This window comes from Alosa alosa, chromosome 18, assembly GCF_017589495.1.
Source record: "Alosa alosa isolate M-15738 ecotype Scorff River chromosome 18, AALO_Geno_1.1, whole genome shotgun sequence".
Classification (NCBI taxonomy): domain Eukaryota; kingdom Metazoa; phylum Chordata; class Actinopteri; order Clupeiformes; family Clupeidae; genus Alosa; species Alosa alosa.
The window spans coordinates 9,483,361-9,511,353 of NC_063206.1; the positions used below are offsets into that span (position 1 = coordinate 9,483,361).

General features: G+C 41.1%; 1 protein-coding gene across 2 annotated transcripts; it reads left to right on the top strand.

Moving 5' to 3' along the window:
• Positions 1-397: 397 nt before the first annotated feature.
• rgs17 (regulator of G protein signaling 17) lies at positions 398-27,793 on the top strand. Of its 2 annotated transcripts, XM_048269814.1 has the most exons (7): positions 398-537; positions 1,965-2,321; positions 2,765-2,872; positions 12,544-12,674; positions 15,969-16,043; positions 17,267-17,498; positions 20,167-27,793. In XM_048269814.1, the coding sequence occupies exons 3-7, from the start codon at positions 2,867-2,869 to the stop codon at positions 20,353-20,355; spliced, it is 633 nt and encodes a 210-aa protein (XP_048125771.1). In that variant the 5' UTR covers positions 398-537; positions 1,965-2,321; positions 2,765-2,866; the 3' UTR covers positions 20,356-27,793. The 2 variants fall into 2 exon arrangements, with proteins under 2 accessions (XP_048125771.1, XP_048125772.1); XM_048269815.1 differs by lacking the exon at positions 2,765-2,872.
• Positions 27,794-27,993: the final 200 nt, after the last annotated feature.

Below are 27,993 nucleotides of genomic sequence, written 5' to 3' on the forward strand. Positions count from 1 at the left end.
AGGACTATGGGGCTAAATGGTTCCCTATATTGAACCAGGCCTACTGGACTCACATAATTGTCTAGCCTAGGTTTAGGCCTATGGTATTGCAAAATTGTTAGAATACAACCATGTCAATAGATTAGATTTAAGCTACCTGTCTATACAGCTGTAGACTAGAATGACGAGATCATTCTCTCTCTTTATCTCTCTCTCTCTCTCCCCCTCCCTCCCTCTCAAACACACACACACACACACAAGCTCATGAGATGCTCATTACTGCATGGCTATTTTAAATAAAAAGTTAATCTCACAGGTTCTCCAGAAGCTGCCATCCTTTGCACTGTTTCTGCAGCTTTCGGCCGGCGAGCTGACAGTTCTGGCAGGCATGCGCAGTGCGTCTCCACTGGCTCGGTGCTGAAGTTGGGCGGATGGGTGAAAAACACCACCGATGGACATTTCACGGCAGCATGCAAATATAGTGTGTGATACCGAAAATATGAGCGTCAGACACGTTTAATGCCACCACTATAGAAGACTGACACCCAGAATAAAAGGGTAAGAGGATGAATATTCTTTATTGCATTTCAAATATCCCGCTAGCTTGCTAGCGAGCTAGCCACTGCCTTTTTTTCGTCGCGAAGAAAATGAATAAAATTGGACAGAAAAGTGGGGGGTTTGATTTCGACACTTATTTTAAGTGTTGTGGAACAATACTAAAGGAGTGCATTTGGCTTCACCGTAACACGGTCTTTCGGGGAACTCATAGCCTATTGCCTTACCTGCAATGACTTAGTTTAGATGCTTCGAATCTTACAGCTGCAAGAGAGACCAACGCAAAACACCCCAGGCAGCGATGAGAATACGAACAGTATGGTGATGACAGTCGTTAGCTACAACTAAAAAGACCAGTCATATTAATATGGTGCTGTAATTACCGCCACTAGTGCGATGCTATTCGTTTGCATTGTATCTCTTTTCGTATATCCATGATTATGCCAGGGTTTCAATTATCTGATATTTTTTGAAGGCTACCATTTTCCATGTCAGGTTTGAATAAACGCCCACGGTAAATTCTGCCATGTCTGTCAATGTGCGTTTTTGCCTGTTTCTCGATGTACGGTTTTGTGGTCATTTTGAGATAATCACAATCGACACACTGTGACAGTGTATTCCGTATCCTATAACGTGCAACGACTGTTTCCCTTCTGAGTCAGAATATGGCCACGGAAGGCATTGATTATTTTTCTTCACTCTATAGACGTCCTCACTTCTCTGAAAAGAGAATCATCTCTGGTTTAAGGTTGCGTTTCTATTTAATGAAAATAATTGGACTATCCAAGGCTACAATAACAGGTAGGCTAAGACAAGAAGCCAAGCACTGAAGAATTCACCGGTAGCAGACATTCAGCCTTTACCGCTACACCACCCGTCTTTTGACATGTGAAACTTTTTTTTTTTACATTGCATGTGGCATGTTTGTACATACATCGATTTGGATTCGACCAGAATGAGCGTTATTACTGGACGTTAACAGTTAAACTGCATCAGGGTTATTTATGGAATCATTTCTGACGGAGATTGTGGGGAACGGCATAGCGGAATAGGGAGCGAAATGAGCTTCCTCTTGCCAGTCTTTGTCAACGGTGTCATTAGGATTTAATTCTAAATCAGCCCATTCTATTTGCATGATTGTATTGATGAACAATGGTATTATAAAACATATTTTTGCATGATCAAATATGCCTATATTTAAAATCAATTAAGAAATAATGATGTTGTGAAATGTATGAATTCAAGGAAGAAGGGAAAATCAACTCTTGCGTTTGGGTAGAGTGAGGAAAATAACTCTCAGTGGTGACATCAGCAGTGAGAAGGTTCCAAAAGCTCAAAATCCCAAAGTGAAGGGTGTAAGCCCCTCATCCATGGTGGTGACATTCCAATCATCTTCCAATGCCTTACAGATGTTCTCTCTGATCTTTCAGATGCCCCCTGTGCAAGGCCTCAGCCCTTAACGGTACACCCGGTCCCAGTCCCAGTCCTGGCCGTGGTCCTGAGTCTGGCTGACAGCGTGGTGGTGGGGGAGCTCTGTGGTGTTTCAACCTCTGCCCGCCACTCTTTCTGAACCAAACCCCTGAGCCTCCACTCCATCCACCCCCCTCATCATAACTGCCCCCCCCCCCCTTCCTTTTGCTGACACCATCTGAAGGTGATGGTGAGAGTGAGTGAACAAGAAAATAGAGTGGACTCTTCCTCTTTACACTGTGCCCCAGCTCCACCTCTCACCTCAACGCCATGATTTTCCAGTCTGATATCACCAAGGACACACGCTAATTTGCATGGTAAGTTGAGCATTACACTCCAACCCTGTCAGACATAGACATACAGTACACACGCACATACACACACACGTGACGTATGGGATAATGCTGTGTGACTGCTTCACTCTCTCATATGTTGTTGGAGCATGTTTAATTTATTTATTTATTACTTCTTGTTTGTAGTTCCTCTTCAAGTCAGGTCACATCATGTATGTCATCACTGCATGTGATTAGCTTTTTGAGCACCATCCACTGAAATACAGCACATTTTTTACATAATTTCCAACAACAACAACAAAAAAACACACAATAAGATCATTTCATAGCCAGCACAACACAGCATAGTGCACGCTGATGCAAGCCTGATTGACGACTGTGAGTGCCACTTTATTCCGAGGTCTTGCTTTACCCTGCTGTTGTGGCGGAGATGTGATGAAATCAAACATGTTACATTTTGCCTTTAGGCCTACAGTGTTACCCGGCCCCCCCGCACACCCCCCAGCCTCGCTTGTCCGACAGTCATTGGTCTGCCTGTGTAACATCCCCCTCAGAGCTGCTCTTTGTGAATGATGGTAAGAGGAGGCCCGTGCTGTGCAGCCGACCGTGACTAGTGCTATGCATCACTTGCTCTTGCCCTGGAATGTGTATGATAAAGTACAGAGAGAGATAGATAAAGAGAGAGAGAGAGGGAGAGAGATGTAGATAGAGAGAAAATAGATAGTCAGACAGAGATTTCCTACTTACTAGGCCGAGGCTCTGTTTTGCCCTCAGTGGTGACCATATAAGTTGGTACCACCACCAAAAGGCTACACAAAGTTTAAGGGACTTGCCTCTGCTATTTTACAGACAACATTGTTGCCACTATGTCAACATAACAAGGCCCTTTTCTACTGTAGGTCTTTCCCAATGATTGCTGAATTCAAACACCTGCAAATCTTTAATGCCTCAACATACACTGGAGGAAAAAAACATGGGTTTTACGGTGTGCATCTGCGCCACGTATAGTACCTCAGACAACAATATAGCCTAGGTTTACACATAGCCATGTACAGCTTACTAAAACATAACACACTAGCGCTGAAAGATAAAAATACAAAAGGTACTATGCAAAACCTATTGTCAAGCAGTTGCGACCTTCTGAGACAACACAACAAACATGTAGCAACATGAAAAAGCACCACAGGCAGCAGCACAGCAACAAAAAAGGCTAGTTGCTGATCTTACCCAATGAGACAAGAGTAAGCAAGCAACTATTTCCTAGTCACAGGATGTATTACATAGTGAATATTGACCTGAAGGTTGACTTTCAAAAACAATACTGCAAATCAAATCGCAATCACAATATTTGTCAGAAAAATCACATTTAAATATTCTTCCCAAATCAGGCCTATAACACACACACACACACACACACACACACACACACACACACACACACACACACACACACACACACACACACACACACACACACACACACACACACACACACACACACACACACACACACACACACACATTGACACACACATTGATACTGTACTGGAGAGAGAGAGAGGTTTAGCATCTCTAGGTCATGACACTGTATAGTGCTCCTAACTTCTCTGTTCTGTTTTAAAGCAGATTTTGTGACATACTATTTCCTCTTCCATTGTAAGCTGTTACGCTGTTGTTAATACAACACACAAAAAAAAAAAACCCAGTTCAGTTTGATGTCTGAATACTGCCTGAATTCTGATGACACTGTGTGTCGAAAAGTTGTGTGAAACCCTGTACATGGCTTCTGTGTGTAAATACAGTAAGATAGTGAAAACATGGGGTGGTTGCCTGTGGGTTCCTACATCAGTTAATTCAGAGCAGCCACTGCTGCACCAGTTTGTCTGAACATTTGGTCTCAGGAGATGACAAGGGTGGCAATGGGACAGGAATGTAATTAAATGTTTTAGTTGAGGTTAGTTAACTTTAACAGGGTATGTTAAATACACTCAAGAATGGTACTGGATCTGACACATTTCTTAGACGCATCAGTGGTTTGGGCAAATAAAAAGCGTATAGTCAAATAAATTGCAAATAAATTGACTATTTATATACAAATAAATGGACTTCCCCAGTACATAACATTAGGTTGTATGTTCCCAAACATCGATGCCTTTTTTGTAGATGAAGTTAAAGATTAAATTGACAACCAACATGATGTCATCATCTGCTGTGCCTGGGGTGTGTTTGCAAAACAGCTTTGGAAAAACTTTTGGTTTATTACGGGTTCTTACGAATATAATGAGAGTCCTATTTGCATACCTGTACCCGCTGTCTAGTAAGTTAGAACAATGGTGTTCCTCACTGGGTTTTGCATTAGCGTCCATGTTTTTCCACTGGCTAACCCTTATTAACTGGCGGTCACAGACATTTTTGCATATTTTGCGTATTTGCTCTGGCTTCCCAGTTACAGTATCAGACAGAAGTGTGGCAGATAGGCAGTTCAGGAATGGCCACGGAATCTTGATGGCATTAGTCTTGAGTAAGAGGAGAGTTATAATGGTGGACAACATTCCAATGCATGTCCAGGTAGGATCACTTTTCATGTGTTTGGTGGAGGAGGCAACAGAATAATTTTGAGGAATGTGTGAAGCGGGTTCTGGGATCATCGGGGTTTTGTTGTTGTGTGATCGGGTACATTAGGGGAGGGTTGGGTTTTATTATAAAATGTGCTTAAACACCATGCAACCATTTTTTCAGCCGCTTTGGTTCATTTCTTAGATTAGATTTAAAAATCGCAAAATTATATATAATCGTGTCCTATGTATGCATTATAATTGAACATCTTTTGGACATTCCTAAATTGCTTTTGCACATTAATGCAAAATATACACAATTGTTTGCTGTTTAGTGTTACAAGTACTAGGCAACTATTTTACTTTATAGGCATATTTATTTTTGTGTAAGTCATGACAAGCTAATAGGTTAAATAGTTATCATTATGTGTAAACCATGTGCAATCATATCAGTTCCAGTGACGTGGTATTTGTGGAATGTTTGCTAAATTTGTCATTCAAACCTTGATTGTTTGCATATGATTGAGGAATGATTCAATTTGCTCAAATGCAAAAAATGAGTGTAAAACCTCATAGGCCACTAAGACAAAGTGGATGCCAAGCCATGCATTAGGGATACATAATCAGTCTTGACAAAAACAACAGAATGGAATGGTTTGGTGGACTTAAAAGAATGCTGATTAACTGTCTATTTCACTTCATTATTTCTGAATGATGATACATTCTCTATGATCATCAGGACTGGATTTTTGTGACATGGGTCAATGACGTGACATGCAGATTTCGGTGTCCGAGATCATTACTTTGGTTTAAAATAGTTTAAAATGATTTAAGCATAATTTTATTCTATAAAACCTGTATAATTTGAACATATTTTCTGTTTATCATAAAAGCTATATATATGAACCCTCAAAATGTTAGGTGGCGCAACCGTCCGAGCAAATTGACACTATCTGAAAAGTATTAAACAAAGTTTACTAATAGCTCTGAAATTGTTTGGAAAATTTCAAAACTTTTGTCTGGAAATTTGTATATCTGAAATATCAGGGGCGGTGCAACCGCATTCATAGAACGTTTATTTTGAATTGAAGAGAGAAAAGAGTAAACAGGATATTGCCTCATCAAGAGGAGCCCAAGTTACCTTTACTGATGAGTAAAACGTTTGTAAATCTCTCTCAAATATTGATAAAAAAAATAGCTACTTTCTCTTCATAGTTGGACTTGTCAGGTTTACATGTCAGGTGGTACAACCAATGTAAAACTCAGAAAAAGTTATTTGCAATCAGGTAAAAAAAAGTTAAACCAAGAAATAGTAGATTCCAGTTAACAAATAGTTGAAAATGTGTTGTACCTAATTATTCTATTAAATAATATACATTTTAAAATGTAAAGTTGAATGTTGGAAAACCAAAATACCCGCCCTCTACAATAAAGTATTCATAAGTTACTTTTAATACCAAGGTCAACTGCAAAAGAGTAATATGTTAAGCACTGTAGACACTCAGGTATAGGTTGACCCTTTCAACAATAAAAACAAAAACAATGCTTGAACGTTCCCAATCTACTTCCTCTGCATTAAGATAACATATGGAATGTTAAAACGGAAGCCTTGTGGGGCCAACTATGATGCTGATAATGGAACTCTCTTGAAAGGGTTTATACCAAAGATTCTACAGCGGAGCTCTGTTCTAGAATCTTTGGTCTCTGGACCCTTTCAAGAGAGTTCCATTATCAGCATCATAGTTGGCCCCACAAGACTTCCTTTTTAACATTCCATATGTTATCTTAACCCTTAAAGGTGTAGGTTTTTGAACGTTCTAAGTTCCGCAACAATTGAAGGTTCTAAAATTCTATGTTGAATTCAATGAACCCAGATATTCTTTAGAACGTTCAATTCTCAACATTCAATTCTCAACAGTACTCCTTTAAGGGTTAATGCAGAGGAAGTAGATTGGGACCCAAATAGAATGTTCAAGCATTGTTTTTGTTTACCTTGTTAAAAGGGTCTATACTTACCAAAAAAGAAGAGTGGGATTCTTTTAGAAACTTTTGGTAGAGCCACCTGACATTTTTGAGGGGTGAAATTGCAAATACAGTCTAAAATGTATTAAAACCCCTGTAAATGTTGCGTAGCCATGAAGGCTTGCTTAAACACTTGTTTAGACTTTGTATTCTAACTTCAAAAAATGCATTCTAACCATTCAATATTCTTTTTCAAAATCACTTGTTTGTCAATGACATGAATCAATTTTCAAAAAACAAAAATCAGTTATTTGGAGATATTCATCTGGTTTGGTGATAACTAGAGTGAAAGGGGTACTGTAAAAAACAAGCTTTCTTGGACAACTTTTGCTGCTTGAATTTTAGTTTGGTAAAGTGTGTGTGTGTGTGTGTGTGACTGCATGTCTGTGGGTAGAGAGAGAGAGAGAGAGAGAGAGAGAGTGGCTTCTCTGCCAGGTCTGTGACTTCAGGAAGCCCTGCAGTTGCTTGATAGCCAAATGGCATTTTGTTTTGCAAACTTCCACCAACCTGATGCAGTAATCAGTATTTGCTTATGCCATCAACCATCATTTGGTTTTCAGTTATAGACCCTTTCAAGAGAGTTCCATTATCGGCATCATAGTTGGTCCCACAAGACTTCTGTTTTAACATTCCATATGTTATCTTAATGCAGAGGAAGTAGATTGGGGCCCAAATAGAACGTTCAAGCATTGTTTTTGTTTTTATTGTTGAAAGGGTCTATACATGTATTCATATGCTCAGCATCACTCACAGCTCTGCTTCTAGGTAAATTCAGGTCTCTGGTATATAATTTTTCTCGATTCATATGCTGTCACTGCTACTTTGGCACTATCTACAATATCAGTGGAAAGAAGACGGTGCCCAGCACATTTGCACCGAGGTGATCCAAATTGCATACAAGCATGTAAATGGACAAAGAATAAACACATAAACAATGCAAATGGAGGTGGTGCATCAAATAGATACAGCTTGTGTTTGTCTTATTTTTTAGCAATTTGCTTGCTTCTATTCATGGTTTGGTGCTATGAGTGTATTGGCTTTCTGTAGTTTTGCTTGTTACACTGGCTTAACACAGTTGTTTGATAAGCTTTATAAATAAGCATGCAATTATTCATATGACTGTGAGGATAGTGCTCCAACAATTTTTTGTTGTTGTGTACTTCCCAGTTGATTTAAGTGAGATTCTTGTTGTGGAGATCATTTGCATTTGTTATAATTGATGATTACAAAGTTCTTCTAGTCACAGATTGGCAAAGAGACAACTTTACCATAAACAGATATGTCTCACTCTGGAATGTAAAGGCAATGTCCAGGAAAAGCTTCCAGGCTGATAGTGATGGCTTGAGCAGAATTTGTCTCTGGGGAAGACCCCCGGGTGTGGGAAGAAAACCCTGATGCATAGGGCTGTACCTAGGCCCGCCATGTATATTTAGGGACATTTCACAAACATTTTGCTTAAGATTGAGCTGTACTTGTGTTCCCAGGGGGTGGAAGCCATGCTCACAGTGCTTCAAGATCCCCTGTTTGTGTATTTGCTGTGTAACAGGAGAACCATGGGTACTGTGCAAGGATGCTGTAATGGCACAGACTTTATTTTACTTCTAGATGCTTCTGTAAAAATGACTTGCTTTGGGAGTTTAGCACATATATTACCCAAAACATTGACTTTAGCATTACTAACACACTGTCACATCTCTTGAGCTACACTAATCACTGAGTGTCCTCTCTGATGAAATTGGTACTCTCTTTGTGGCTGTATTGAGGTCTCCTTATAGCCTGACGAGCCAGACCCACATTAAAATGTAGGGTCTGGGCACTCACCGTTCGCAGTGCTCAGTCCGAGGGGCGGGATAATCGGTTGTCTTTCATATTCCCTCTGCATAATGGGACAGCTATGAGTCCCATGCGTTTCCCACCTGCGGAGCTAGTTGGCTAGTTCAAACTTTTGCCAACTTAATAAAAGCTTAACTCGTGTCACACTGTTCGCCAACAGCAACAATATCTTATTTGTTTTCAAGTAGCAAGGAATTAAAGCCAAACCGTTCCAACTCTGCCATCAATCATTATGTTAAGCCCGCCTAACGACTCTATACACGATTTGATTGGCCTGATAGAAGTTTAATTTTTAGAGCTCACAAGCCAACGGAGAGTTGCTAGACTAGAAAATGTAATTTGCTGCCGCTAGGGTGCGTCTGGATTTCTAGGCTAGTCTCCTTAGGTTGATCTATTGAATCCCTTGAGTAGTTTGGGTACTTAGTACTTTGTGGCACGTCCTCAAGGGGTAAAACTAACAGTGGCTAAGATTGTCTCATATCTCACAGAGGGGACTTGTGGTGCGGAAACATGATTGGGTCCTCATTTTGACAGTCTTAACCATAACCCTGCTGACCTCTATGTTGATGAATGATTCCATGATCATAGCCACCGATCATATCATAATAGCCATCCATTCACACAATACCCGTCCTTTCCTCAAGTGTGAGTGTTTTGCGAATGACCAGTGACAGACAATGATCACATGTTTCTCCTGTGTTCAGACATGTCAAACCTGTCATTCCCTTGGTGAATTTGACTTGTTTTTAAAACTTAGTTGAGTGTAAATGTCTTTAGTTGCATACTAGATTACATGCTCAAAATGAGCCATTGCTGGTGGTTTGTGTTCTGGGATGGTCAAGAGGTACACTACTCACCATTACAGGGTCATACTTTTAATAGCGTCACTAAACAGCAGGAGCATGCAGTGGTGCAAGTAAGGTGGCAAACTACGTAGGTCTGGCTGTAGTGTGGAACTATGTAAAAACACTAAACTGACCTGAACGAATCTCTGGGTTCAGTACTGCTGTTTTGGTTAATGGTTGTATCTCTGTATCACAGATGAACAAATCCAAACCCTTCTTGACACAGACATGAGTGAGCGCTGGCTGTGTGATCAGACTATTGTGGCACACAACAGAGTGTTGTGTTCCCTGATACTTCTGTCTTTTGGTTGTCTTCCTGTTTTTCTTTCCCTTTTCCAATTCCTATTTAAACTTTATTTCTGTCCTGTGTTTACTGCCTATTTATGTTGTCCATTCTGGTCTATGTTGACCGATTTGTACATCATGTACGTCATTACATAAGGGCAGTGTTTTTCCAACTTTCTGATAACAGGGATGGCTCTGGCTAGCCTCAAACATAGACGAAGATGTATCTCTTCCACACTTCTTGATTTCCTGTCAGCTGTCTACTCTGACTGCCCCCAAACCAGTGTGAACCAGCAAGGATTTGCCAATCTGTCAATCATGTCATGAAATTGAGCTGGAAGTTGCTTAAAATAACCTAGATGCTCACTCATAAGACAGGCTATATACTGTAGCTGTGCTACTAATTTGAAAGCAGTTATGACAAGAGCTGCATAGTCATGGAGTGTTTATGTGTTGTGACATGCTGTCAAAACAATATCAAAACAGGAAAGAAATGAATCTCATGAACTAATGTTAATCTGCCATATCAATTAAAGCACAATGTAGCAGTTTGGCAGCTCAACCAGAACAGTCTTAGAGTCATTACAAATTTTACTCAGAAATATCCAAAAGCATGAATGATTGGCTACATAATGTTGTTGATAGCGTTCTCCCTTACTACAACAGTGTCTCCATAACACAGATTTCATTCTCACTGAGACGGCACCTGTCATCCCACAAGAAACCCTCTTCAACTATGCGTCACAGCAGACTTGCACTATTTCCATGTTGTTTTGGACAGACGTGACAAAACCAAATGCTCAACTGAGAATGGCCCTCAGAGGGAAGTGGCTGAGCTGAGGGGGGGGGGGGGGGGGGCATGGAAGAGACAGAGAGAGAAAGAGAAAGCTGGAAATAACAGTGTCCTGTCTTCAACAGTACACACACACTTCTCCGCCATTTGGTCCCCTCACGCTTAGTCTGACACTCCTCATGTAGTCTGGAATGTGTCATCGCTGCTCTCCACGCCGCACGCCTCTCTGTCTGTTCTCAGGGAGATGGAGTGTTGGGACAGATACAGTAAATGCCGGACTCGCACCACATTCAGGCCAGATCCGGGCCAATGGCAGCTGCTCTTTCTGCTTTTGGAGGAAGTCATGTCTCTCATGGTCGTATGCTGTCTGTAGTTAGCAAAGGGGTAGAAACATTCAAATTCAGCTCTGTAGGCATGTCTATTTCATGAGGTATTTTATTTGTAACGCAAAAGAATATTTTATTTTAAGTGTATTTTTCTTGTTTTGCTTTCAGTGGAATTATATACGTCTACTAGGTACTATTTAGTAGAGATGGCCTTGCAAGAAAACATAGTGTTGGCATAAAAAAGGTGCTGACTAGATCCTATTCCGATGGTGACAGACCTAACATGCAGTGAAGACCATCCAGGGACAAATGTATCTCCTCGATTATTACCTTTGATTTTCTCTGTGGTACTCAGCACTGACCCAGGGATGGAAGAGAGCCTTTAGAGCTCCTTTTCCAATGCGTCTGTTCTTTACCGAATAAGCAAGAACAGCTTCATGTTTCACTATGTATGAGTCATAGTCTCTCGCTCTTTCTTCCTCTCATAGGGTCAGTTGTTAAGGACACGTTTGTCTGATAATGTTGCAGAATGTCACTGGTGTGAATAACCTGCGTAAATTCTCTCTTGTGCTCTCCCTCTCTTTGTCTCCTGACTATCTATGGTGTTTCTCTCTGTTCACACCCTCCCCTTCCCCTCTATGAGCGATCTCCTGTCTGTCTCGTAGCAGCACAGGGCTTTGGCTCAGAGACGGTGGAGTCTGTGTTCAGACCACTCCAGCAAGACCTGCTAGCCTGCGACTGCGTCACATCACTTCCTTTTGTGTCACGTGGCATTACTTCCTGTCATGTAGCAGGAGTGGTGTACCCAGGGCACCTCTAATGACTCTCTTAATGGGAAACTATTGAACTATTGTGTTTTGGAATGACTCAAATCCTGTGCATGGTATCCTTTCTCCCACGTGTTCAATTTTGGTCAGCAATTTTGACTTTTAGAGGGGTACTACTTAAGTGTAAATGCTATTTATGGAGATTTTGTGTGACCCTGGTCACCCAGTTTAAGTTACAGATATGATTGCCGCCTCGCCTGCTTACATCAGGCTGTGGAATCATGTTCCAATGGCTGCAGTCATTTGCATGTGAGCCTTGCTCTTCTAATCTTGAGCGCTTTTCATCCGCTTCTGACGTTTTTTTTTTGTCACTTTCCATACAAGATAAAAATGGGAAGTGATCTGAGCGCTTGTGTGACAGTGTGATGTAGCCACAGGCGAGTATATCCCCTCCTCTGTGCTGCCTTCATCCTCTCTATATGAGCTTTCTGTCTCTTGGACTGTTCCAGGATCTGTCTCCAGATTTCTGTCTGTCTGTGATTTTTAGATATCTTACTTTGCCTTTTTATCTGTTTAGATATTTGTCTTTTGTTGTTCCCTGCTAGTCTGTTTGTAGGTCTCCTGTAAGTGTTAGATTTGATTAAAAATGTCTGGGTGAAACTCTTTTGTCTTGTTTGTACAGATGTTGTGCACAGATTCTGTCCACAGTCAGTTTCTAATTCAAACTTCTCACTTTCTCTGTCTGTTTCTCTTCATCCATCTATTTCCATCCCTCACTCCTTCCCTTCCTCCCTCCATCCTCCTCTCTTCTCCACCACAGCCGCGCAGTGTAAGTGGAAGTGAGATGAGAAAACGGCAGCAGCCACACATCGAAGGACCCCCCCAGGCTCCCGGCCCCCCCAGGCCCAACACCTGCTGCCTGTGCTGGTGCGGTTGCTGCAAATGCCTTTGGTAAGCACCACCACCACCACACTCAAGCACCACGCTTATACACTTATCTTTCCAAACTGTGGAACTGTAGGGTATATTGTGGGATATATACAATATGCCATAAAACATAATTGTGAAATATGTAATTTAGACAGGACAATGCAACATTATGATACGTGAATATACATATTGCTGAGAGCACGTAGAAAAATGAAATGATGTGACTAAGGCACCTATGACGCAGAGAAATTTCATGTTAAATAAAGGTGTTTTTTTAGGGTAAGCGCATTGACAAAAAATTTAAAGAAAAGGACAATGAATTCATTATGAGAGGCACTATTTGTTTTGAGTGCATCATGTTCTGGGGGACGTGCCCTGAAATATGTAAGGCAGTGCTGGGGCTGTGATGCCTAAATGGTATACCTGCTTTAAACAGCCCAAGGTCTGTCTGTTGACGTCGCCAAGATGGAGGGAGGTTTGTTTGCGTCCACTGGAGTGAATGAGGCTAATTTGTCTGACATTGTAGTCTTTCTGTGAGGCATCCTTCCTGGAATGCTTCCCCTGCAACTTTCCTAGTAGCACCCTGGAGCTCTCGGCAGTCAAACCATTCTTCAGGGAGAATAGGCAGATTGATTCTAAGAATGGAAGGGTGGTGTCCTGCCTTTAGGCGCTTGCTACGCCCTGTTGTCTGCCTCCTCCTCTCATTACATGGAAAATGGCTTGTTATTGATGATCGAATCATCAAGATGTTTGCATGAAAAACTGGGGAAAAATCTGGGGATCAGAGGCACCCGTATGTGGTCTCCAATGTTGAATCTGTATTTGCCTACTGTGTGTGTGTGTGTGTGTGTGTGTGTGTGTGTGTGTGTGTGTGTGTGTGTGTGTGTGTGTGTGTGTGTGTGTGTGTGTGTGTGTGTGCGTCTATATTGTATGCTGTATACAGTATCTGTGTGCATGGGTACATTACCATTTGCATCCATTTCCGTGAGTGCAACATTGAACGTAGCGTGTGAATAAACACGCTGGATCTATGAGATGTTTGGTTCTGCTACTTCATTCTCCTCAGTGCCAAAAATGCACAACTATGTGTCCCCCAAACTGAACGCGCTCCAGCATAAACTGATCACTGACTGGCTTGAAAATTCCCATGTCCAGGTTCTGCGGCAGAGCCGACCAAACAAGGCAAGATTGAGGGTGCCCTTGCAGAGATCAGCACAACTATTTATAGCACTTTTATAAATATAAATACTGTATGAAATAAAGAAAACATTGAGGGAGGTGGACAAGCCACTGTTTGTGAGGCCCACATGAACAGAACACCCCTCTGCCCCTCACACCCCCCACCCCTGCCTCTTTGTGGTGCCATTATCTTGTCTGTGAACAGCTATTTCCATCTCGGCATCACATGCCAAACAGCTGTGTCGACCACGGTATATATTTAGCATCTTCCCTTGCATGTGAAAGCCCTGTGGCTAGTGCACCCAATTATGTTGGCACAATGAAGACTTTGATTGAGAGACAGTGGGGGAAGCTAAAACATCACCGTAACGGGCAGAAAATAGACACCCGGGACTGTTTCAGGCCTTTCGTGTTTTTGTTTGTTTTTGTCTTTGTGATTGCCTTTTTGATTCACATTTTTGCTGTTGCTCTCTTCGAAATCATGGCTTGTACTTTTCCTGACTGTGCTCTTGGTGCACTGCATTGTGGGAGTTTTTTTTACTGTTCTCAGGATATTTTCTACTGTTCTCAGGATATAGATTTTCTATTTTTACTAAGCCATCGAGCTGTAAATGTATCAATGTCCATAGTTTCAACTCTCAAGCTGCTCCTCCTAAGCAAATTCTGACTGTTTTAGATGTATCAGATTGTGCTGCAGAGGTTCCTGCAAAGCAAGGGATGTTTCAAAATTGGAGCTGGGCAATATGACTTCAAATTCATATCACAATTATTTAAAGTTTTACTTTGATTACGATTAATGAACGTTTATTTGTACTCATGCCCTCATATTTCTCTGACAAAGTACTGCCAACCAGTTTATCATCGAGCCACCAGCTCTCCTTTGAGTGGACTGGGGCAGAGGCATGAGACGGAACACCACAGAGTATGATTGCACACACTGATTAACAGATTTATTGACATTAGCAAGATTAAGTTGATGACAGGTTGTAATGTCGGTTTCAACTACATTTACAGTAAATTGCCCAGTCCTACTTTAAAGTGATGGTTCGGAGTAATTTCACCCTAGGGTCCTTTGCACCATGACCTCGAGCCAAACACCCTCCCAGAAAACTCCTGTTGTACTTACAAACTTCCCTCAATGCCTCGTTTTATGAATACAGAACATATTTGTACTACTGTAGAAGTTTCGTACCATTCAGGGCATTATTAGTGGGGTAATTTACGAGATAGTCTATTGGTTCTATAAGCGCCTGCACAAGCCATTCGTTTCTGTATTTGCCTGATAGCTACTCGACCAATGTTCGACCAAGGGAAAACAGCTTCTAGGAGGGTGTTTGGCTCAAAGTCATGGTGCAAAGGACCCTAGGGTGAAATTACTCCGAACCATCACTTTAAATGTATGGGAATTGTGATGGAGAAAAGGAACCCTATTTTTTGTCTTTGTTTATATCCCTAGGGACTATATATAGGGACTATATGGTAGAGACATGGAGTTGCAATATGCGCTAATCTATACAGAGTTGTACAGCTATTAGACAATAGCTCGCCTTTACATTAGCCTCGTTGCTAGCACAAGGAGGTTGTACTGTACCTGCAGCCTATTATAGGGTTTGTTTTGGTCCCGGTGTGGTATTGTGCTTCTCACAGATTACAGAAGCTCTTCAAAGCAAGAAGGAACATCTAAAAGAGTTGTCTGGATGTGTAACTGTACGTACACACCGCCGCCGACTTGAGCTTCCAAAGAAGCTCTGGTCGCCCCTGTCAAGGACGCTTGTCAAAAAAGTACAGGCAAGCTTTGGGCGCTTTGGCCGCTATGACGTGACAGCATTTTACGTTCGATTATGTTCTATCTTACTACTTTATTCTATTCGATTGGTTGCTGGTCGTTGGTCGCTGAACCGCATCATAGCTCATTACCATAAAGTTGACTGACTTTCAACTTTCTGCTTGTCGCTCAAGACGCCCGAAACGCGACGCCGACAGATTTGCCGCTTCTGGCAGCTAAGAGAAGCCGGCTTCCATTGAAAATAAATGACTTCCTGAATCTTTGGAAGCTCAAGTCGGCGGCGGTGTGTACGTACAGTAAGATGGTGTAAAACTTCTAAAATCCCATATTCCTCCTCTCTACTCCTGCAGGAATGCAGACAGAGTGGAACGCCCTGAACGGCCGACCTGCACAAAAATGGACAGCATAGAAACCACCGAGGAACAGTAAGTCACCAGACCTTTTTCAACTCACTTTTAGTGGCAGATGTGAAAATGTCTTATTTGATGCGTAAAAGTCAGCTGCTGTTTACTCCTGAAAGGCTGTGGTTCTTCTTTGTGTCAAGTCTGTTTAAAGAAAATGACTCATCTTGCAATCACTAACATCACATTTTCAGTTGATTCTGTTGACACATCCTCTGGTGGTTTTCACTTGGAACGCCACATACGTAACATGACACCTTGGATGGAAATCTAACACTGTGGTATGTGTCATAATGATTATGCAAAGGACAGAGTGATTCATTTGGTGTGATTTTGATTGTAATTAGCATCTCGGAGTGGTGAAAGCTGCAGCAGACAGGAAGCAGTGTGGAAGCACGACTCTCCTTCTCTGTTCCGCAACACCACTATGGGCTTCCTTCCTCTCCCTCTAATGCATGTTTATGGCCACCTGATTGGCTGCTGGCAAATGGCATTAGGGGCGCACGGAGATGTCAGTGCGACGGGGTTAACAGTCCTTCAGTGTCTCCTGCCATGAATCAGCCCCTATTTGGCTTGTCATTCCTGCATCACATGCCGCATGTACGGAAAAGGAAGGAAGTCACCCGTGTGTTGTGGACCCTCTTATCTACTGCAGCTTTAAATTATGGTGTGTGTGTGTGTGTGTGTGTGTGTGTGTGTGTGTGTGTGTGTGTGTGTGTGTGTGTGTGTGTGTGTGTGTGTGTGTGTGTGTGTGTGTGTGTGTGTGTGGTTTGCTTGTGTGTGTGTGGTGTGTATGTCACTGTGTGTGTTTGTGTGTGTGTGTGTGTGTGTGTGTGTGTGTGTGTGTGTGTTTTGTACATGCACTCTAACTCCCTGTATTAGCCAATTAGAGCATGATTTTTTTTCACTCACCTCTTCCACACTTTTAGCTGTTTGTTTTGAACAGCTGTTCCCTCTGAGGATTTCTAAGGTCACGTCACATGGCGATGCCATTTGGTTCTCTCTAGGCCCTCTCTCACTCTCTCAGTCCACTGAAAGCACACTTTTCATCGTCTTCATGGAGACTTAATCCATTATGGGTTATGGCTCCGCTCGCCATGTGTGCTGATTTCAATCTGATCAATCATTACGGGGCACTAGGGCCTAATGGGCTGCTTCAGACCAACAGAGTGCGCTCCATCTTGATTTGTTGTTTGTTTGGTCACTCACCCCTCTGCCCCACCCCTCCCCACCCTCCCTCCTGCCAGACACCCCACACTGGACGAGGTGGTCTCCTGGGCACGCAGCTTCGAGCAGATGATGCGCTCCACGGAAGGCCGGGACATTTTCCGGGAATTCCTGCGCTCCGAGTACAGTGAGGAGAACCTGCTGTTCTGGCTCGCCTGCGAGGAGCTCAAGAAGGAGACCAACCCCACAGCCATCGAGGAGAAAGCCAGGATCATCTACGAGGACTACGTCTCCATTCTTTCACCAAAAGAGGTAGAGCATCGGCTTTTTTGTCTTCTCCCATACTCTTAAGCATAAAATGAGTGTTGGCCTGTTTGCATTTGTCAGATTGGCAAGGTGTTTTCTGTCAGTTTCGCCTTGAAGGGTGAGCTGCTCTGTTGTGCTTTCTGCATATGCGATTTTAATTAAGTGGTCATCGCCTATTATGTCATTCATTTCGTAGGATAGGGTCCTGCTAAGGTAAGGGTGCTTTTAGTTCACTAAAATCAAAGGTTTAACAAAAAAAACATCTGACCAACATACTGCTTAACACTCATAAACAACTAGCAATAATATGCTATTGTACTAATTAGTACAGTTACCTTTCCAAGGACACCATCATTCTGGATATGAATATGAGCCAAAGATCTAAACTCTAACTTTAAAACCTGCAGCATCGGTTGATGCCTATCAGTTATTGACTGACTATTGGATGGTATATTACATGCATAATGGCCATGTTGTTTTGCCAACTCTAACATAAGATGATGAATAGATTGCATTGTTTGTTGGTGTTATTGTTTGTTGCATTAGTGTTTTTCTCATCCATGTGTGAAGCAATAGACATCAAGTATGGTCTAATCACAAACAGCCCTCCAATGTCTCCCATATTAATTACAGAAAGGGTTTTCTTTTCTACGCCACAATCAATTGCATCTGAACTTATTCACTGCTGCTTAATGTCTTTGCATCTGTTGCCACTCCATCTAGTAATTAATTTGCTTTAATCCGCCAATATAATTTCAGACATTAAAGTAAACCACTGGTCAGTGAGAACGCTGTTGTTCTCTCAAGTTCTTTTCCAAGAGTGTGGAATTGAATTTAAGTGAGTGCAAACATTTTACTTGTGTTGAAATAGTTGGACATAAGTTACCATATTCATCGCAGATTGTACATGATAGCATAACACACAACCATAACACCTTATAGTGAGTCTTTAATAAAGATTTAAGGTATTTTAAACAAACATTTTTATTTGTACAAGGGAATATAGTGAGGGCCAGATGTACTAACGCTTTTGCGCCCACTTCAGGCGTATTTGTTTTATAGCGTCGTGTAAAATCATTGTGAGGTATGTACAAACAGGCGCCAATGATGTAAAAAATAAACTGCCTGACGAGGGAAACTGGCAGATTGCGCTTGTCAATGTCAATCATATGCATTTATGGAAGGATCCAGGGGAAAGTGGGAGTTTAGCGTAAAAAGATGGGAGGGGAAGAGTAAAAAGAGCCTACTTATGTATTCCAGCGGTATGAACAAAGACTGCTCCTGAAAGCGACGTCTATTCTGCGCCTAAATACTTCGGGCCTTGTAAAAGCAGGTGTTAATCCAAATTGCAGTTCAACGCGCAATAAAGAGAACCTTTCAAAGACAACAGAATCGCTATTTAGAGCACCAGTTTTGTAAGTCTTTGTACTATCAAAAGCAACATTAACTTTTCGTTGGTCTTCGAATGTCTTACTTTCACTTTCCGTTATTCATTTTAAACTTTCCTACTTGCTAGATTTGACCAATCTTCCATAGCCCACGCGGCACAAGTAGTTTGAGTAGAACTACCGATCTTCATTATCTCCTGCTTGTTGACATCTTATCATGTATGGTATTATTTCATGACGCTAAACGTTTGATTCTTTTTAATGTTTTCATCAGTTAACTTCATTCAACTGCGCTTGTATGTAGGCACTGGCATTCAGTTGTGGACGTTCGTAAATTGCGTTTATGGGCGGAGAAAGGCAGAAAAAGGCGCAGTTTACACTAAGGGTTGAATGATTGATAAATACGACGGAAACTTGGGTCTGACAGCTTTCGCAATCTACGGTTTGTCCATGAGGCTGATAACGCTACGTTCGCAAATGTACGTACATCTGGCCCTGAGTGTCTTAAAAAGTACATTACTCACACACCTCTTATTGGGATGGTCCAGGTCCTCTCTTTTGTAGGTGTCAGTACCTTAAACATGGGTGTGAAGATGTTATGTGCAACATATGCAAATGTCCTTAGAATTATGGCTACATTAGTTTATTACACCCCTAAATCTTTTCTCTGTTCCTAAGTGTACATTCAAAAATACCCTCATGGCCTTAAAATGGCTTGAATTTAACATTATACCTTTTTTCTCATTTTGGAAATTGGGATCTATCTGGCCCCTCCCCCTGTCCACACACTGTTCACCTGCGACTGGCTGCTACAGCTTACAATTTAGCTAGCTTGGCGTCATATTTACGAAGAATTGTCCCACCCCCAGGTAGTCAGGATTGGTTCAGTACCCTTATGACTGTCATAAAGGACTGCAGTTTGAATTTGCCTACTGAGGCTGTGGTTGGTCGATGGTAGATCCAAAGAAGAAATCCTGACATGACAATGACATAGACTGCTTATTTCGCTCATGATATGTCATGTACAACATAGCAGACATCATACATGTTAGCAAGGTTAAGAACATGATTTTCACCACAAGGCATCTGTAAAGTGAGAGAATCGTATTAGTAAGTCTTATTTAATAATCTTATTTGTATCTCTGTGAGCTTCTGTTGGCTGTAATTGATGATAATTCCATCTCTCAAACATGCTCCATAAAACCTTGTAGTCGTTTGGCTTTTGACCTTTGACTTTTGACTTTTGACCTCCACACCTTGAGGCAGGATTTGGTTTCCCGTTGCAGGTCAGTCTGGACTCTCGCGTGAGAGAGGGCATCAACGTGAGCCTGTCCGAGCCCAGCCAGCTGATGTACGAGGAGGCCCAGCTGCAAATCTACACGCTGATGCACCGCGACTCCTACCCCCGCTTCCTCAACTCCTCCGTTTACCGGGACCTTCTCGAGAGCAAGAGAGGCTCCTGTCTGGACACCTAAAAAGGACCTCCGTCCCTCGCCACACCGGGCGCAGCCCGTCACCGTAACTTTTTATGAATACGACACAAACAGAAACAAAAATGAACCCAACGCAAACACAAGGTGCCACAATGGGGTGTGACGTTTTTAAGCTAAGCAATCCTTTTTGCGACTCACTAGCGCTCAGTTCCTGCTCAAGTGCCCAATGGAGCTCCTCAGGCAACTGTGACGTTGAGAGACGAGATGAAACAAACGATAAACGACAGATAGACACTCGCTTCCTGTACTGTACTTTCTGAGGAAATCTCTCTTTCTCTTTCTCTTTCTCTTGTCTATCTCTTTCTTTCTCTTTTTCTCTCTTCCTCCTTCCCTGGCTCTATCTGTCTCCCTTGACTTTGTCTTACTTACTCTGCACCCTCATTCTGTTGTATCCTTCTTCATTTCTCTTTCTTCTAACACTTTCATGATGTCTCATAAGTTAAGGCAGATTTTAACGGCAGTGATCTTTTTGGTTGGGATGTGGAGCTTGACCACACAGATCAAGTTGAAAAAAAAAGCACCCTTTTTGCATGAAATAAAAAAAAAATGTATTCTAACTTGACGTTGAAGGGGTGGAGGGTAGGGGTTTTTGAGAGGATGTTTTCATTTGTTTTCGTGGCGACAGGCCCTGCCAGGTTCTTGAGGTACATGGATGGGAACTTAGTTTTTATTGCCAATTGTCATTTTTGAGAGGATTGAGGAGAAAGTGAAAAACATTGCGACTGCGTCACTTTTCGGTCTCTGGCAGAGTTGCGTGAAGTTGGGAAGATAAATGAAACAGCAAACAACAACAAACAAATCAACAACAGCAAGGGCTAGCATTGAGGCCGCCGGGCAGCTAAACTGAATCACCGACGTTATTAACCACTGCAAAAATCACAATGCCTATCTTTTTTTAAAAAAAAGGGCAGAGAAAATAGCTGCTGAAGTTGGCAACAAACTCGAGTTTGTTGTGCACATCCGTCCTGTCCCTCCCAGGCTGTAAAGGAAGACGGCATGAAAGAGAGAGTGTGAGGTGCACTGGTGCTGATCGGGAGATGTCATTCTAGCCAGAGTTGCAAATAAGGGGAGCCTTTTTTTAACGTTGAAAATAAAATTCCACCATCTATTTGTCAAATGACTTGAGCATTAGAGAATTGTTTCTTAGCATACAAACAATGTTTTCTTTTTTCATGTGCATACTGTATGTGTGTTTTAGCATATAATTTAAAGAGGAGAGATCCTGATGCCTTGTTTTAGGAGGTAGCTGTACAGCCCTTGTTTTCTTTAGCACTGTAAAGCTGTCCGCGTACTGTGGGTATTGCATTGGTGAGAATGTGAACTGTTCAAGGAATATCTTTCAGTTGTTTATAGGGAGTGGCTCAGAACAGAGAGAGAGAGAGAGAGAGAGAGAGAGAGAGAGAGAGAAACGAAATGAATCCGATCATAAGGTCAGATCATGTTTCGGGTTTCAACTTTTAAGATTGTTTTGACTCTGAAGGTTTGCTCTAGGTTGTTGCATTGCAAATGCCAAGACGCTTTTGTAACCACTGTAACAGAAAGAGAGAAATACAGTTGTTTCTTTCTGAGTTTGCCAGTCTAATTCTCCACGTTTAGAGTAATGTGGAGACTGTATTACCGCCTACAGAATCTACCACTGTAAGAGGCATAGTGGAAAAGCAAACGAGATGAGTTTTTTGCTTCCTGTCCTTGGAAGTAACTTCTTTACTGTTTTGTTGTGCAGAGTGCAGTCTAGGACAGGGCTACTGCACCACTCCACTCTGCATGCTCTTTCTGTGGTTCTTAGCTTGACTGTGGAACACATTCAACTATGAATCGTGATTTGATAGTGATTGCTGAGACTCTGGTCACACCTGACATGCAGGTAACGGGAGCGTTAAGTCCTCACACCTCGAGGGCTTGGAGGCGATTAATGGGTTTAGAGAAGAACGACTTGAAGTTGCTTTTATTGCAACCAAGTGCATGCGTGCTCTTTGTGAAGAAGAGGATTTTTTTTTCCAGAGTGCGATGTCACAGCACCTCAGCTTTGGGCTTGTTCGAATTGTATTGGTGCAATCAGACCACTTGAGCATGCACCAGTCCTTGTCGAAGATGAGAAACCGACTCACTCACCTTAAAAGATTCATGTGCCAAGAGCAAGTTGCCAGTGAGCCAGTGAATTGTAATCATGTTTTTTAAATAGCTTTGATGGTTACTTAAGTGCAACTGGATTCTATTATAGATTTCATGCTTTTAAAATGAATCTATAAAATGTACTGTAGCTTTTTGCATTATATTGTCATTCATAATGTAGTACGGACTCCGGCCCATGGGCATTGGTCGCGTAATGCACATAAATGGAAATGCATGCGTCATATTCGTAAAAACTCTTACAACATATGTAGCTCTGTCTGCAGCACTTAACAGTAACAAATGATTTGCTGGAGACAAAAACAATGAATACATAGATTTTGTCAATCTGTTTGGTTTTTAGGTTTGTAAGCGTAGACCAGACAGCTTCATGGTGTCATTGAGCAGTGTGTTCACATGATGGGCAATCAGTCTGTAGAGGCAGGTGAAGCCAGTTACTTTGGAGCCATGTGGCAGATTCAGAGGAGCCTTCTTTTGCCGGAATGTTCCATCCTGATTTTCCTGAAGGTTTGAGTGAAGTTGAGGGGTAGATGTGCCGTCCGTTTCTCCATGCATGTGCTGTTTCTCTGCCAGACCTGGGAAGCATCAACCATCTTACTTTCACTTCTGGTGGAGAGGTTGTTCTTTCTCTTTTCACAAGACCCTGTTTTTTTTCTAGACAAATATTTCATGGGGCAACTTTAAAGTCACACCACATCATGTTTTATGGATCACCAATTTATTTTGTTTTATTTTTATTTTTATGACGATTTTATTTCATTTTAGATTTTTCTGTATTGAGAGTGAAGCTCCACAATGGTTAGGTAGGGTTCCCTACCCCACCCCCATCCTCCTTTTCAAACCAACCAAGAGTAAGACCTTGAACTGAAATATCATATCCTGCATGACCAGAGGAGCATTGGCCTTATCTGAGTTGTCTCTCTCTTTGAACAGTCTTATTAGGTTTCACTACCTCTCTCATGTTCATTAACTTATTTCACATCCAGTGGTCGATGTACAATTTTTATTCTATTTTGAACTACTTGAAGCCTAACACTGTAATTGAAATGTGCACAGAAGAAATATATTATGTACTGAGGGTCAATGAAGAGTAGCTGATTTTTTTCATTGTTGTTGTTGATATTGTTGTTTTTGTTTCTGTTTTGTTTGTCAATTGTATATTCAGCTGAAATACATTTTTAGACATAAAGAATTCAGGAAATACACTGTAAAAGGGCTAATCTCATTTTGCCTATGCAAATAAGTTAACAGTTGAAAAGGATTGAATAGAGTATTTGTGTGAGACCTTTTCAACAATATTTGGATGGAACAAGGTTTACATTGCCCTTTGCTGATATTCTTCAATCTTGTTCAGCAAAAAAAAAAAAAAAAAAACATTTTTTCTTATTTTGTTTCTTTATACATATAACAAATAATATATATAGAGAGAAAATAGTATATGCCTTCGTGATGAAAAAAAAATCAGATTTAAATAAATATGTGTTGTCTGAAGTGTTTCGTTATTTTGGCTTGTAAGACAGCCGTTTGATGAACCTGTGGGTGACACCCATGGAATGAATGCTGAGCTGTAGTGAACATTGACCATTGGTGTAGTTCAGCTTTTATTAGACATTTGATTTGCAGCACATTCATCCACATTTTTTTTTGACCCAAGAAACAAAAATGTAAAAGAGCAAAAGAGAGAAAGACCTCTTGTATGGATTGATGCCACTGCCCTTATTTTATGGTACTGGTAAATCCTGCTTCTCAGTGTCCCTGGACAACATGTCTCTAGTGTGTTTCTGGGTCTATCCAAAGTCTGTTAGTGGGACAGTATTGTAACATTCTCTTCAGGAAAGGTGAGCTGTTTACTTGGCATTTGGTGCAGTTTCTTCAGTGGCTTTGGCAGGTGTGTTGCTCACAGCAGGCGTAAGATCTCATGTATGTCAGTCTAATGCACTGTAATACCCTATAAAGGACCACTCTTAAATGCTGTACTTTCAAGAAGGGCATCTGTTCCCATCCTCATATGTTCCTCGCGCCACTTGAAAGGACATGTTGAAGTGACAGTACAAAACTACCTCTGGTTGGTTATTCTCACTGTCCCAAGTATCGCGCCTACAGGAAGCCACTTGATTTATTTGCAAATACCACAACAGAGAATAGCTTTAAAGGCAAACACATTAAAGGCATGGCAAACACAGTTCAATTGCTTAGTTTTACCTCCATGAATAATTGCTATTTTTGTAATTGCGTTACTGTGAGATAGGCTGGCAAGTTGAGATGGCAGAAATTTCTTTGGACTTTAGTTGAGGGTTGACTTGAGATCAGAAAACTTCAAGCTCAGTTTGTGTGAGGTAGTTTTAGTGACAATAATTTTAAATAAAAATGCTTCTGTGTTAAATCACAGGACATCAGAAAGCATGATATTTTTTACAAAACAAAAGATTGACACAAGTGAAAGTAAATCAGAAACTTTGGCTAGCTGGCATATTAAACTAGATATATGACTATATGGTTGATCTTGGTTTACTTGTGAAATACAGTCTAGTTAGGCACATAAGCTGCTAAACAGCTGGACTGAGTCGAGTGGCCAGACATGTGATTGAAATCTCTTCTGGCTGCATGAAGACTCCCCCTGTAGGAGCTCTGCCAAAAAGCCTTTTTTTTCTCAAAGGGTGATGATTTCATTGAAGAGACACAGAGAAAAGCATATTGATAGTGTTGCGAGAGATTATGACGCAAAAGAGTTTTTTTTCCCCCTTGAAAGGTCTTCGGAAAACTAAGTAATCAAAGCTCCATTACTATAAGTAACGTATTCCTGTACTAACAAATGACACAATAGACGAATACACAAGTGGGTGACAAAGAAATATGGAATATTTTCATGTTTCTATCAAACTTTCCATGTGAGTGACTGTGTGAGACTAGGTGAGAGACCAGAGAGACTAGTGGAACACTCATGGTTTGTTTGAACCTCACAGGTATACACCTCATCTTGATATCACTTTGTACATAAATATATCTTATCCTTCTATGTCAAGATACACTTTTTGGTATGGCATTTAATTGAATGATATTTATTAATTTAAAATGCCATGAAAAAGTAAATGCCTTTGTAGATACCGTCAAATTATTACTTAAGAAAACATTTTGATTGAAAGTTATATTTTCTATTCAGCATGCCTTTGCTAAATGAAATAATTTAGTTATTTATAACAATCGATACTGTATAAGTATGTATTAAAGTACTGCAATATGCAGACAACTAGTACCATTGGAACTTGGAAAGTTTATTATTTGACTTTGTTGGTAATACATTAATAATAACTACAGTAGTCTTTTTTCCAACAGATTCTTAACAATTGCCTGGAAGAAGGAAATCCTCTTTATATTAACGAGATTAGATGGCTGTGTGTCGACTGACGACTAGAGAGAGATCAGCTTTTGCATGAAGTTATTGAGTGAGGCTCTTACGATCTCATACGATTGCTGGTGTACCAGCAGTCAACTCCATGCGTTAAAAAGCTGATCATTCTGAATGTTAGCAGTATAACATCGCTTATCCTTTGAGGGTAGTTGTTGTGTGAGTTGAAAGTGCTGTTGGAAGGTGGCAGGACAGCTGGGATACATGGGAACTGGCAGTGGATTGAGGGGTTGCTTTTAAAGAAGTTGAAAACAGTAAGCATGCATTGTATTAATTCCTGAGCATTTCCAAGCTCCACCAAGACCGTAGCTAATTTACCAATAACAGAGGCGGAAGTTAATGAAACAGACCTAGATCAGTTGCACCAAAACACCTGTATGTACTGTGCAGATGAGATGCACTTGGACAGATATGCGCTCCCAGATATTTAAGGCTGAGCTTCAAGTTTCCCAGTTTGTGTGTGTGTGTATACGAGTGTGTGTGCTTGGTTTGTGCCTCTGTGTGTGGTCAAGATAATATTTAAGAGCTTGTCCATGAAATTGTAGCATATTTATACAAGTGCAGAAGGTTTGTGTTTTACAAGTAGGAATCAAGTTATTGACCGTGAAGACAGCACATGAGCTTTGTGGGTTAGGATGTGCTTCTCTCCATCTTTTAATCCATTCTGCATGTGAAAAAAGAAGAATATTGGTGTTAGTTCTCTACACCCACAAGAATGCCTGCATTTTGATGTCTCCTTGTGAAAGGAGATAGACCACAACAATTGACTCCTCATTTACTGATGGTTTCTGGCACCTCAGCGGCAGCCATCGTGCAAAAGTATATTACTTATATTCTCTTGATCTACATGTTGCCAATCAAGTCTTTGACACATTCTGAGAGCATGTTTAAGTGCCAAGTCCTCTCACTTTGCCTAATTCCAGTGCTATATTCTGCCTCCGCGTGCCAAAATTTAGTACAATAAGAATATCAATTTTCTTGGGTGGTGTCTGAAGTGTGTTGTGATCTGGCTAGTAAAGCCAGAGTGACTAGTAAACCCTCTTCAAAGATGAGCACTGTGGCATTGTTTTCCAAGGAGAGTGAATCCATAGGGCTCCTCTATCAGGAGGTCTGCCACTTATCTGGTTTAGTCACTAAACCACATAACTTGAAATCAACCCCCAGAATACATGTGGGGAACACAGTCTCCAATGACTCAAGAACAGAACTATTCCCCTTTTGCACATGTTTGTACAGTGCATCTTTCCTTCGCCTTGAGGATGGATAACATTGGTCTTCATATCCCATTATAGACCGAGGACTTTACCATAAAGGACGTGACTTCACTTCAGCCATATCATGAGTTCATCAGTTTTTCGCCTCTATTTTCAGGCCGCCACATGGAGAAATTCAAAATGCAGATATCCTAAAATTGTAGCCACCTTTGTTAAATGGTCAGTCTCGTCCGAGCATGGCGAAATGATGCTATGTGCAGAGGCTGTGTTGGGCAGAGAGCCCTTGGCCTTTTGTACCTGTGTTCATTTGTGTCCCAACATTTCACACATATTTTCTTATGATATTGCATTATGCTTTAAATAAGTTATTGAAATGGTGTGTAGTTCATTTGTTTTAGATTTCAGAATGTAGACAATAAATGTGTGATTCACCTTTTTAAAACAAACAGTTTGGCAGTGGTGGTTGATACGATTGTGGCAAACCAAATAGATGTTTTATTTTTGTTTGTTTGTTTAGTTTAGTTTTCAGTCATTAATGCCATGAAGGGGGGAATCCTGACTACTGTAACTGCCTTTGAATATTTCTGTGTACTTTATAGTGCTGCTAGAAAAAAAGACTGAACTTTAAATGTAACATATTATCTGACAATAAATACTTTTGAGACTTTTACCCAGTTGTAATTTTCTATTTTTACTTTTGTGTGTAATGGTGTGATTTATACTGTTTCCCTGTGAAAATAACACTGTGCTCTTCTAAAATAGGTAGTTATAATGACATGTACTAATCCATGCCCAAGACCCAAATACGTTTTGTAACTACATCACTACTTATACATGCATAGCACCTACCGACACTCAACATGGAGTAAT

Bases quoted from the DNA above. Each gene is read 5' to 3' on its own strand.
- rgs17 (XM_048269814.1), top strand. The intron at 16,044-17,266 runs GTAAGTCACCAG...CCCTCCTGCCAG, and splicing joins ATAGAAACCACCGAGGAACA to ACACCCCACACTGGACGAGG. The intron at 17,499-20,166 runs GTAGAGCATCGG...TTCCCGTTGCAG, and splicing joins CCATTCTTTCACCAAAAGAG to GTCAGTCTGGACTCTCGCGT.